General features: G+C 50.7%; 1 protein-coding gene across 2 annotated transcripts in view; it reads left to right on the top strand.

The window, feature by feature from the left end:
• The first annotated feature begins 3,000 nt into the window (after positions 1-3,000).
• LOC102463920 (zinc finger protein 385C) overlaps positions 3,001-13,486 on the top strand; it is a 222,168-nt gene continuing 211,682 nt past the window's right edge. Inside the window, exon 1 of one of the 2 annotated variants that reach the window (XM_075911606.2) lies at positions 3,001-3,088. In XM_075911606.2, coding sequence (XP_075767721.1) covers positions 3,043-3,088 — 46 coding nt within the window. In that variant the 5' untranslated portion in view covers positions 3,001-3,042. Of the gene's footprint in view, positions 3,089-3,137; positions 3,279-13,486 lie in introns of those variants that run through there. The other variant, XM_006130935.5, reaches the window with a different exon arrangement.

The raw sequence follows: 13,486 nt of genomic DNA, 5'->3' as shown, positions 1-13,486 counted from the left end.
TGACCACTTACCAAATTCTTGGAGTGCCCCCCTCCATCAAAAAATAATTGCCCACCCTGGACTAGCAGGTATTCTCTGTGGGGTGGGAGTCTTGTCTGTGCATCCAGCCTACCCCTGCCTTGCATAAAGGTTCGGGGCCTGCTGCCATATCAAACACGGGAGCTACGTCTAGACTGGCATGATTTTCCGCAAATGTTTTTAACGGAAAAGTTTTCTGTTAAAATCATTTTCAGAAAAGACCATCTAGATTGGCACGGACGCTTTTCTGCAAAAAAGCCCCAATCGCCTTTTTCTCGATCGGGGCTTTTTTGCGGAAAACACATCTGAGCTGTCTACACTGGCCCTTTTACGCAAAAGTTTTGCGCAAAAGGACTTTTGCCCGAACGGGAGCAGCATAGTGTTTCTGCAAGAACACTGACAATCTTACATGAGATCGTCAGTGCTTTTGCGGAAATTCAAGCGGCCAGTGTAGACAGCTGGCAAGTTTTTCCGGAAAAGCGGCTGATTTTTCGGAAAAACTGGCCAGTCTAGACACAGCCAGGGTTTTTTTAACACTTTAAAAAGACAGTGAGTTGCACAAACGTCCTCTGCACACCTGGGGGAGCAGCCAATCTCTTGCTTCTTAAAGGCTGGTACCTTCTGGCTGTTGTTGTTGTTGGGTTTTTTTAACTGAACAAAACAACACCACACCATTGCTTGTACCTGCTCTCCTCCAAACAGTTGGATTCAGCTAGTGACTGGCAAACGGGGCTCTCCCTACCTATGCTCCCAGTGCCCTGATGGAAGGTGTCGTCATGTACACTCGACTGATAATAAACAGTCCACAGCCAGGTCTCAGTTCTGCTGGCCACTGAGGCTTTTCAGAGCCCACGAGGGCTGGTTTGTGGCTCTCGCCAATTGTGCCAAAGCTTCTGGTTGTGGATTTTGGTTTTTGCTGCTGCCCAGAGTGAGGGTACTTGAGAATATTGTCCCTGTGCCCTGAGGGGAAGAGAAAAATGCAGAGGGTAGTGGCACCGATCTGACATAGTATATATAATGCAAGCCTTCCTCCACCTTCAAATTAGGGATATAAACTTTAGTGTTAACCAGATAACCTTACTGGCATGCTTACTGGTTAACCAGTGGAGGTCTGGTTGGAGCAGTTCCTCCTCTCATGTTCCTGCCACCCTCATGCACAATGAGGGGGATAAGCAAGTATTATCCACCTCTTGCAGATGGGGAAACTGAGGCACATCGGGGCTCTGAGACTTAATCATGCTCAGCCAGCCAATCAGCAGTAGAAATACCATCTGCAGGAGACCTGCCTACCATTCCTCCCCCCCACCCCACTGCAACCACTGGACAATACTGTCCAGCATCCCATTTGCAAGCCACAGCCTCCAAGCACTAGCCGCCGAATGCAATAATTTCATTGACACTTTCCCCAGTGATGAATGGCTTCAGGATGTATTTGCTGAGCCTATGCAGGGATCTCAGAGTCAAACCAAAACCTGCCTGCTCCTCAGTATTGTAGGAAATATATGAAAAGAGCCCAGCTGGACTGGAGCAGCCCCCTGCCGCATTTTAACCTGCATTTTACATCCCTGTTTCAAATACGTCCTTCCAGCCTCCCTCCTCACCTCCTGGCTCAGTCAGAGCCCACAGCATCCCCAGCCATGTCTGCTTCATGAGAGAATCGCCTGCTTTGCTTCCAGCTTTGGCAGAAACTAGAGGCCATTGCAAAGTCCATTCCCCCTGGTTTTAGAGAAGGCGCAAGAACTCTGCAGGACCAGGAAAACCTGACCCCTGATGAAGTGGGGTTTGGCCTCAAAAGTTTATGCCCTAATAAATCTGTCTCTAAGGTGCACAGGAGCCTCACTATGAGACAGATTAACATAGCTCCTCCTCTGATACTGTTCCTAGGGGAAATTTCATCCTCTCCTCCATCAGTCAGGGGTTGACCCAAAACAGGACGTTTGTATCAACTCAAAACTCATGTGAGTTGTATTTTTTTAAAACTCTTATTATTAAAGCTCTGGATGATCTCAGCATCCAAAAAGGACTATCGATTTCTATGGATAAGAAGTTGTTGGGCCTAATGATATCTTGTGGCAGTGAGTTCCAAGGGTGAATCGGGTATTGTGTAACTCTAACAAAACGGAATATGGTGGCATCCTCAAGGTCACAAATTCTGATGTGGTCCCTTCCTGCCCTCTGTTAACTCTCTCTGTTCAAGAGGGACTCTGGCATGAAGCCAGAGTGACAGCATGGAGAGGCCTGTAGCCCTCCCCTCCCCCACTCATGTTGTTCTACCATGTGTCTCTTGGCTACATTCATGTTTAATTCAGAAGTGCAACTCTCAGACAGGTAGGAACACTGACCTGAACAGAGGGCCCCTTGCCGGGCCTCCCTAGCAGTGTTCCCTGTAAGCTGCACAGCCACAGGGGAGAGATCCAAATGCCACCTGGTTGATGAGCAGAGCACCCACTGCTAGGTTTGTGTTACTCGGGGTGGTGCACATTCGCTCATGCCTCAGTGCACCACAAAAAAATTATTCTGCACATGGATGGGAAAAAAATCCAGGCATGGATGGAAAAGATCAGAGAGAACACTGCTCCCCGGCTATGGGGGTGGTAGGCTGCTCACTGGGACCCGCTGGGTGTGTCGATTTCACATGACCCAAACCTGCTCCGGGAGGATCCCCACCCAGGACACTGGGGCTGGGCACAGGGGGGAATCCAGGATCGGTCTCCTGAGGCAGCCCTAGGGACCCTCTCAGCAGCGCCCGGACTCTGGCCCCTGGAAGGAACCCCAGTGTGCACAGGATGGGGTGCCCGGTGGGCAGGAGCTTCGGCCCCGGGTGCAGCCCGGTGTGGGGTGGGGGCGCTGAGATGCGACCAGGGAGCGACCCACGTGCAGCGCCCCCTCGCAGCCCCAGCTGCGTCCCCTCTGCTTTTTCTCGGGCGCGCGCGCGCGCGCTCCCCCGGGCGCCCGGCGGGGGCGCGCGCGCGCGCGCCCCTCCCCGGCTCCGACGCGAGCGGCGCCGGGCGCTCCCGGGAGAGGATGCTGCACGCAGCGGTGGAGGCTGCTCAGCTGAGCGGCTGGCCAGGTGAGAGGGGCGGGCTGGGTGCGCAAGGGGGCGGAGATGCGTGGGGCTGCTGCTGCGCCGCTGCCTGGTGCCCCCCTGCGTCCTCCCCCCACTGGAGCTGCAGCTGTGCAGAGGGCGATGCGCAGGCAAGGGCAGCGCTGGCTGGTTAATTAAACTAATGAGCACGAGGGAGAGTTCTCCTGCTGGGCAGGTGCGTGCATGGCCGGGACTTGGGAGGCGTGCGGCGGGGTGGTACGTGCAATAGTTATTGCGGCAGCAAAAGTTGTGGTGGGGGGCGAGTCCTCTAGCGAGGCAGCCTGCGACCTGATTTCTGTAGGACCGGGGAGCAGTGAACTGGAAAAGCCTGCGATCCACGCAGCCCCTGCCTTTTTCTGAGCCCCCAGCATCCGCGCGGGCTGCAGGTCCTGTGGGGTCCACTTGAAATGCTTCCCCTCGGAGAGCCAGGGCATTAGAATCAGTGGGTCCCAGGGATGTGGGCTGGTGGTAGAGGTGACAGTAAGTGGGGTTGCCCTGGTGCACTGTTTGGACAAGAGGTTGGCTGAGCTGCAGCAAAAAGCCAGCAGGGAGCTATTGAAAGAGCTGGCAAGGCCCTGGGGTGAAATAGGACAGTACCTGTACGAAATTTTAAGTTCCTTTCACCACTGGTTGGTGGTGTGGGTGCATGCCCCTTCAACATGTCACACAAGGCTCCGGGCTTTCATTTGCAGGGCCAACAAGGTAGGGCCGGTGGCGGGAAGGGATACAGAGCTGGGAGGGTTATGCGGGACACTTCAGATTCTGCACTTTGGAACAGTTTGCTCTGACCTGATCTCTGAAAACAAGGGGACAGAGCTGGAGAAACCGGCCTGATTCTGCTTCCTTGTATGCTGGCATAAACGAGCAGCTAGAGCTAGAGTCAAAGGCTTCCAACCGAGTGCGGACAGGTGATCCGAATCGGGTCCGTCATTTGAAAGGGGCTGTCTACAAGGATGGACGCATGGGGTTGTTTTCCTGCTTTATTGTTGCTTCCTGTTTTGTCTGCATCTTGCAACTGGAAACGTCCCAGCAAACTGGAGTTTGCAGGCGTTGTGCTGCATTGGAATGCTTTCATTCTCTCCAGCTCCTTCTACTCCTACCCCCTGCAAAATTTCACTCTTATAAGGAAACTTATAAGAGTGACTCCTCGCCACTCTTATAAGGAAACACAAACTTTTGCAACCTCAGCATAGCTGAGAAAAAACTTCGTCTCCTTAAGGACCACAGCTGGGTTGCTTGGTCTTTCACGTATGTGTGTGTGAGACGCATGTGAGGGGAGCTCAAACTTCATCCCTAGTCGTTTTTCTTTTTTAAAAGTGTGAATTTGGCAGCTAAACCTGCTTTGAAGAACTTAAAATGAAACACTCTGGGTTCTTCACACCCCCTTTCTAGTTGCGCTGGGCGAGTAATTCATTTCACGAGCCAGTTATCTTTTAAAAAGGGCAGTTGGGGACGTCTGTGCAACCTGGATTTTATTGTTCCAATAATAACTCCCATGTCCTGGGTTATATTAGCCAAGTTGTAAAGCCTGCTGCAGTAAGCATGCAAAGTCATGTCATCTATGCACCCTGCAGCGGGGTGGTTGGCTGGGAAGTTGCTCCCATCCATCAAATCCGTTCAGTAATTGATTGGTTTATGTACTAAATCAAGCCTCCCCTTTCTGGCTGTCTCCACAGGGGTACTCGGCTCTTTTGCTGAGTCCTCCCAAAAGTGTTTTCTGGGAGTGATTTGAGTAACAAGCGTGGCCTTCAGCCTGTATATGATGTTTCCCATCACGAAACAAATGTGATTCTAGCATGTTAACTCCAATGATCAGCAATTACTTAATCCCTGGAGCATGACTCCTGTCCAGAAGATTTCTGACCCTCTTGTCCTCCAATATGTGGTTCAGTTCATTTTATTACTCATTTGATAACAGCCTCGTTACTGCTGTGAATTTTCTGGGGGATTGTGCGGATGAGAGTGAGAGCTGGAAACCTTTTCCTTTTCCTGCCTAGTAAATCCTAAGTATCTTAAAAAGAAGCGATGCGTCTATGGTTTATCTTTGGCAGAACACCCGGGCAGAACTGTCAGCACTTAATGCCAAACGTATTAGAGTCGAACGGGAAAAATGAGTCCTTTCACAGAACCTGAAAGTGGAACTTGATGGAGTCTTACAGCTGATTTCTCTCTCTCTCTCTCTCTCTTGCAGAGTCAGAAATTCAAATTTGATCTCGAGTAAATCAGCTTTTAGCAAGCAAAAGGGGGTGAAGTCTTTCGTTCTGTTTTAAAGTGAGATCTGTGGGCCTAGTTTCCTGGCACGGGAGGCTGTGTTAGGGGGTTTATGGGGAGACATTTGCCCCAAGCTGAGGGTTTATACAATGCCTGTGCACCTCTAATGACCTGAGCCTGCCAAGACATACACCTGTGCTTAATCTAGTGCACTGGGAATGCACAAAGTTAAGCATGTGAATGAGTCCTTGCAGGATTGGAACGCTTGCAACTTATGGGATGTATCAGCCATGTGCTTGGTGTCAGCACAGGGTTAATTTCACCCTAGCTACTGAGCTGAACATCTAAGTGTGCAATTTGGATAGTCTGTGTAAGCTTCCCTGTTTGCAAATGGGGCACGCTCTCTTAAAAGAGCCCTGTGCCATTTGGAAGCTGGTGCTAGATGTAAGAGGCTTGAAACAGACAAGTCTGTGTCCTCGGTTTCCAGCTCGATCATGTGTCTCTCCACCAAATAACATCAGTAAATTGCAGGATCGTTTATGGGGTTTTTTTTATGAGTGGTTGCAGGTGCTTTCAGATGGAGCTGTCCAGGCAAATGGTGGCTTTTGGAGCATCCTGTTCTGTTTGCCTAGCACAGTTCTGTGGGATACTGAGAACAGAACGTGACGTTTACCATGGAACTCGCTGGATGATAAAATTCTAAAGTCCTGCATGGAAAGCCATGGATAAGGGGAATTTTGTTTTCTGTACATAGATTTGAAATAAATTCCCTTCTGCTTTCAAATAGGAGGAAAAAATAGAGATCCTCGGGGTGATTTTTTTATTGGATAGTTAAATTACAGCGGGCTATAATTAGTAGGTGAAGAGGCACTTGCAAAAAAAAAAATGACGTAGCTGTTGTAATTGCATCCCGACGCATTGGACTAAGCTCCTTCAGCAGCTCAAGTGATGGTTTTGCATGGGCAAGGTCATCCACTCCAGATGCTTGCTAGTCGTCTACTCCAGATGCTTGCTTGACTGCTTTACAAAAAGCATGAGATCGAAAAATGTTGGCGGGGGTGTGCGTGGGGGGGGGAGGTTCTTGTTTCCTTTGCCTTTCTGAGCCGTTCGTGGGTCATACTTGTCCCAGGCTTTTCTGTGTGATCACAAGGGCCAGAAACAATGACATCTGAGATTCTCCCCTGCCTACATGACCCCTGGTCACCAGCCAGTCGATCGGGATCTCCTGGTCGATCTTGGAGCCTCTGACAGTGATCTTGACTGGTGTGGCCAAGAGGCTGTCAAGCGCAGCACTTCAGCGACCCCTTCCCTCACTGCTGCTCATCTCCTGCCCTTTGCCTTGGAGCTGCCCCTCCCTGGGAATCTTGCTCTGGGCAGCAAGCAGAGGAGAGGGCGCTGATATCAGGGTGCCCTGTCTCCACAGAACGGAGGAGGGGGGAAACAACAGGGCTTGGGATGGAGGGAGTTTGGAGAGTGGTGCAGGGCCAGGGCCTTAGCCCCACACTGCCCCACCACCCAGGAGCCACCTGAGGTCAGCAGGGTCCAGCCTGAGCTAGCTCTGAACCCCTGCCCCAGTCATGAACCCCCTTCCTGCACCCTAAGCCCCTGTCCTAGCCTTAGGCCCTCTGGACCCAAACTCCCTTACCGAGCCTGAGCCTCTTCCTGCACCCCCAACCCTTGCCCCCTGGCTCAGCTCAGAGCCCTTCCCACACTCCAGATCCCCAAGACCAGAGCCTGTGCCCCAGCCTGGTGAAAGGAAGGAAGGAAGGATGGGGGAGGGAGGACAGAGTGAGCCAGGGGCGGGGCCTCGGAGAAGGGGAACAACGGGGGCGGGGGGGCGGGGACAAAGGTATTTGGGTGTGAGGTAGATCCTGGGTTGCACTTAAATTCAAAAAGTGATCTCTTGCGTCAAAGGGTTGGAGACCCCTGGGCTAAACATCGCTAGATCCAACAACACTCGTATGAAGTTAGGAGCAGAATTCCCATTCATAGTGGTGGGAGCAGCATTGGGCTTTGAAGGTTAGACGCGTTAGTGGTGCGTGCTGGCATTTATTGCCTTTAGGGGTGAATTCTCGGCTTGGTGTCCCTCCCTCCCCGCCTTGCATTTGGCACTTTCATTTGAAGCCGCACGTCTTGCGAAGCAGCTGTGTTATGCTGTGCCCTGCCTGGCTTATGAGGTTCCTTTGTTGAAATCCGCGTATGACCCCTGAGCTTTGCGAGGGTGGCTTTGTTTGGTGCCTGGACGATGCAATTAAACATGGAGGGCTGGTCCTGCTTTGCCTTCTGCATGCAAACTGCCCAGTTCTATTCCTGGGGAGCAGAGCAAAGCGGGCTCTTCCCTGACCCCGGATTTTTGCAGGGCACCCGCCTTGTAAATGGACACCCAAGGCGCTTTTGCAGCGCCAAATAATAACCAGAGGCAGAAATGGCCAAGAATGTATAATCCAAGGTGGCTATTTCAGAGGGCAGATGTTGCAAAGGAGAAGGCTCTTGCGCCCACCATAGTGATCAGGGCGTGGAACGTGCTAGTGTTGCATTCCTGGGCCAGGGAGCATTTTAAAATCAAACAGATACAGCTGGCACAAGCCCTGTGGCTGGCCTGTCCTTTGGGAGCTCCCACAAGTCTGCTGCTACAGCCCCTTTGATCTCTGCCACAGACTTCCATTGCTTAAAGGGGCAGGCTTGCAGGTCACTTTAACTTGATGAGAGCTGCCCTTGCTAGGGATGTAAGAGCGTATCTGTGTGAATGGGTAACTGATAAGGAGGAGTTTATCAGTTACTCAAATGGCTACATGGGGTCCGGCTCTTGGGGAAGCCACGTGCTGCCCCACACTACTGCCTCTGATAGAGGCAGCACTATGGGGCCTGCTATGCATGGGGAACCAGCTTAAAAGCTGACTCCCAGCATGCACCGGCTCCAGGGGAGCCGCCTACCGAGGCAGCAGCGTGGGGAAGACAGGTGGGAGCTTAAGAACCGGAGCTGTATCAGGGGCAGCAGCATGGGGCAGCAGCTGGCTCCCTAAGAACGAGGTGGCAGGCGGGAGCCGGTGTGTGCCGTGCCGGGAGCCAGCTTAACAGCTTTTGAGGCTTCTAAGCCAGCTCCCGGGGAGCTGGCTGCCACCCTGCGTGTAACCGTGTAACTGCTGAAATGTTCAGCAGTTATCTGGTTAATCAATTCCCTGCATTTTAACATCCCGAGCCCTCACACAGCTGGCGTACCCGGTTGGGGATCGGCACGGGCAGGGGGATCTGCAGTAGAAGGATCCGATGGCAGGATTGGGGCCGCGGTGCCAAATCCAGCAGAGCTGAGCTGGAGCCATCTGGGTTAGGGGCTGCAGGCTTGAGCCATTGTATCCCACAAAGCCAACAGGAAACCTTTCGGATAATTGAACACCTGGTAGAACGACAGGAGAGCTGTGCTGGGCGGGTGGGGGATGGATTTCTTTGTATTACCTGGTAGTGCCCTCCTGGGGCTTCCCACTTCAGAGGGTGAGAATGGGCCAAGGTGTGTGGCTTCTGCTGAGGTTCTTTCCACCCCGTGTAAGCTTGGGACTTCTTCATTTTTCCTGACCTTTCTTCCTGGAAATCATTCTCGAACCTTAGCCATCAAAGCTCTAGCCTCCAGGCCCAATGTTTAGAGAACATGACCTATGAAGCCAGGTTTCATGAACTGGGCTTGTTTAGTTTGGAAAAAAGAAGATTAAGGGGGGACATGATAGCGGTTTTCAAATATCTAAAAGGGTGTCACAAGGAGGAAGGAGAAAATTTGTTCCTCTTGGTTTCTGAGGACAGGACAAGGAGTAATGGGCTTAAAGTGCAGCAGGGGAGGTTTAGATTGGACATTAGGAAAAAATTTCTAACTGTCAGGGTGGTCAAATATTGGAATAAATTGCCAAGGGCGGTGGTGGAATCTCCCTCTCTGGAGATATTTAAGAACAGGTTAGACAGACATCTGTCAGGGATGGTGTAGACAGAGCTTGGTCCTGCCTTGAGGGCGGGGGGCTGGACTCGATGACCTCTCGAGGTCCCTTCCAGTCCTATGATTCTATGATTCTATACCTACCCTCCAGTCATTTGGTAGAGAAGATGATATAACGGATTGCTTACAAACCACAGTTAATCGTTCCACAATTTCACTTTGATTTCCTTCAGAACTCTTGGGTGAATGCCATCTGGTCCTGGTGACATACTATGATTTAGTTTATCTGTTTGTTCCCAAACCTCCTCTAATGAGACCACAAGTCCAAGACTTTCACTCATATCCTTAGCCGTGAAGACTGAAGCAAAGCAATGTGTCTAGTTTCTCCACAATGACTTTATCATCCTTGAGTGCTCCTTTGGCATCTCGATCGTCCAGGGGCCGATCATCCTGGGTTGTTTAGCAGCCTTCCTGCTTCTGATGTACTTTTTAAAAAATTGCCATTACTTTTTGAGTTTTTGTCTCAGTCTTCCAATTCCATTTTGGGCTTCCTAATTATGTTTTTACACTTCGTTGGACAAAGTTTATGCTCCTTTTTAATTTCTTCACGAGGATTTAACTTCCACTTTTTAAATGATGCCTTTTTTCTCTTTCACTGTTTCTTTTACTTGGTGGTTAAACTACAGTGGCACTTTTTTTTTGTTCTCTTTGGAGACCGGCGGGGGCTGCCTTCAGCAGTCAATTTAGGGGTCTACATTAGACCCACTACATCAAATGCTAGAAGCTCAACCTCCGGAGGGTAGTGTAGACATGTCCCGCGTGTATTTGTGATGTCAGGAAGTAGTATAAATACTTCAGTTTAATACTACACCCCCCACTGTGCCCCCACCCAAATTTTACTTGCTAAATGGAGCTCTCCCTCATGATCCTGCAGCCCCTCCTTCGACAGGCACCAGTCACCTATGGTTTAATAGAATAATAAAAAACAGCCTGAATAGCCGCGTCCCATTTAAATCTCTGCCGAGCTTTCCTCCTCTCCCCTCTGATCTCTGTAGTTGGTAGTGGTTTGGGGTGTTTTCTTGCTGCCTGCCAGCCCTGCAGCAGGCCATAAAAATCTCTCCTCTAGGAATTTTTCAGACGTGACCTAAGGGCAAGAGATGTTTGTGTTGCCGTGGGCTGGGCTGGCAGTCCTTTGAGACCAAAGGCCTCTGTGTAGCTAAGTACAGGCAGATGCAGAGCGGACCTCTCCTCCCCAGCATGACGAACGCACAGTTCGGTCTCTCTTGCCCTTAGCCTGTTGGCAGAGTGTAATAGTGTAGTCGATTAACCAGCAAGCAAAAGCTTATAGGTTAGTGCTATTGATTACACACATTTCCCCCCCCCCCCACACACACCAGTAATTTTTAGCAGGATGGCCAGCAGCCTGTCTCAGTCCTGGCTTGCAACAGGTCTGGGATCACCCCCTGCTGTGGCTCTGTATTTCAAGTGTATTAGGATCCAGGCAGGCAGACAGCTCAGCTCAGACTACCCCCTCTCCAGACAAGGCCTGCTGCCACCCCCCGTGGCTACCTCTTTATCAGAGGCAGTAGCACAGGGTGGCAGGCAGCTGGTCCATGTGGGGAGCTGGTTTTTAAACCGGCTTCCCCTCGCAAACCAGCTCCTGCCTGCAGGAGCGTACTGGCAATCAAAATAGGCCTGGGAAATGGGTTGAGAATGGCCCTCCCCATCACGTCACCCCTGTGTGTCCCTCAAGCCCCACCCCCTGCGTCATGTCATGCATACAGCACCGACACGGAACTGCTCAGAGGGAAGAGCAACGGCGTGCGGACACGATGGCCCACCGGACGACGGCCCACTGGGAAATTCCCGGTATCCTGCCGGACCAGTCTGCCCCTGCCTGCCTGACCCCCCCATGCTGCTGCCTCTGATTCAGAGGCTGCAGCACGGAGTGGCAGGGGGTCCTTGGGAGTTGGCATGCTGGCTGCTGGCCCCGCCCCCATGGATTATGGAATAGTCGACTAACCAATAAGAATTCATGAAGTTACTTGACTATTCAATTAACCGATATTTAACCTCCCTTGTTGGAATGCTGGGCATTTGACCCACAGCACCTGCCGTTCCCTACGATGCCAGCGGCTCTTCCCCAATACACGGCAGGCATTTTCCACAAGGCGATACGCTTGCAGATGGTGCAGAGTCCCCCTCCCTGGCATATCCAGCCACACTGCACCATATTTTTGATGCGACACCTGCTGCTGTGTGGATATAACCAGAACTGGTCCAGGTGGCGGTGTGTGAACGCGCTCGACTGAAATGGTAGTTTTGCGGCGTGATGCTGCTGCATCTTCTGTGCGCAGACGTGACCAGACGGATCTTGCAGCCAGATTCAGCTCTCCATTATGTAGATGTAATTCTGGAGTAATTGCTGGAAAGATGATGGGGTTTACTTCTTCCTGTTTATTTCCACAGTCCTGAGGTTGGATTTCAACTGAAAATGCAGGCGTTGTGTGGGTGATTTATTAAGGGTGAAACCCTGGCCCACTTGAAGTCAGCAGCAAAACCTCCACTGACTTCAATACAGCCTAGATTGCTCCCTAATTAGTTAAATGAAAGTTTTGAGAAGGGGCTCTGATTTTAAAGATTTCCTAAAGGCTCTAACGAAAGACAACAAGTAGCAATCACACAAGATGAACACACTTGCTGATGACTTATTGCCTGAAAAGGGACACTGGATCCTGTGGGTATAACTTGAAATACAGCTGCCCCATGAGAGAGATTTTAATTTCCTGGATTCTTTCCTGAGTTAACTTTTAATTTATTCTCGCAGCCCTGGAGACAGACCGACAGACGTATTATATACTTTATCAAGATTCCAATGTACTGGACGTCTGCCTTTGAATAAACAAAGCTGTAGTTTCAAATCTTTACCACTCAGGACTCAAAACCTTGACAGAGTTGGCTTTGCATGGCTTTTTACTTTGATTTGCTTTCTAATTCTGAAACATCACCCATGTCTTGGCATACAATTTGTGTGGGGTTTTTTTAAGCTAACGAAGAATCCCACCGTGTGTTTTTTCTTATTTCACAAACTAAGGATGTTAAGGACTAGTTGACTATCCAAATGCTCATTGGCTAGTCAGTCGACTTGTCCAGTGTTTCTCAATCAGTGGTACGCGTACCCTTAGGGGTACCTGAGAGAAGTCTGGGGGGTATGTCCACACAACTGAAATTTGGAGAAAACTGAATTTTTGTTTTAAGTTTTACAGCGCTTTATTATTTTCGTACTTTTTACACCCAAAAATTTCATCACCTGCCTGGCTATGATTAAGTTGTTTAAATAAATGTGTTGCAGTGGTAGAAAAATGTTTTAGTGTATCTGAAAACTGGGGGTACTTATAATTTTTTGTGTGTAAAAGGGGTACTTCATAAAAAAAAGGTTGAGAAACACTGGGCTAGTCAACTCCCACCCTTGCTGAAATACGGAAGCAGTGTTCAAAGGGGAAGCACCGTGGAGCCCGGGGTCAACTAGGGACTCCGCAGCTGATCCTAGGCTCCGTTTGGCATTTTAGCGGAACCAGGATCAGCTGGGGACTCCCCAGCTGACCCTGAGTTCTGGGGAAATGCCTCATGGAACTTGGGGTCAGCTGGGGAATCCCCAGCTGACCCCAGGCGCCATGAGGGTGCTGTGGATTTGAAATGCACAAGAGCTCCCGCTAGGGACTCTTGTACATTTCAAAACTGGCCCAGGGCAGCCTGGAGCCGGCGGCCCTTAAGCCCACTGGTTTGCAGGTGTGACGGACCGGGCCGGCTCTGTGCACAGCTGAGGGCGTCTGCTCAGGGCAAATTGCTCCAATTTGGGGCTCTCTATAGCCCCCTGACTGGAGACTTTCCCAAATAGGCCACAAACCAGTCCCACAGAGCGCTTCAGCTGCCTGCCTGGCCAGCCAGAAACCTCACGAGCAAAACCCCTCCGACATCCCAGCAATATCTGTGCCCCAGACGGCCCCGGGCCTCATACACAGGTGAGGGGTTTTAGAACCCAATCTCACCTTCCCCGAACAAGTTCTGTCCGGTTCCAAGAAACCAGCCACAGATCCCAGAACAATTTACACTCTGGATCTTACCCACAAATCACGCTGAGCCAATCCTTTAGAATCTATAACATCTAAAGGTTTATTACTACCAAAAAGAAAAGCATGAGAGTAAGGTTGTTAAAGTATCGTACATTACATGCATCGACTCTCCCAGTTCTC

This window comes from Pelodiscus sinensis, chromosome 29, assembly GCF_052426305.1.
Source record: "Pelodiscus sinensis isolate ZL-2025 chromosome 29, ASM5242630v1, whole genome shotgun sequence".
NCBI lineage: Eukaryota > Metazoa > Chordata > Testudines > Trionychidae > Pelodiscus > Pelodiscus sinensis.
Note: the sequence above shows the minus strand (reverse complement) of the source record. Positions and strands in the feature narration are given on the sequence as shown.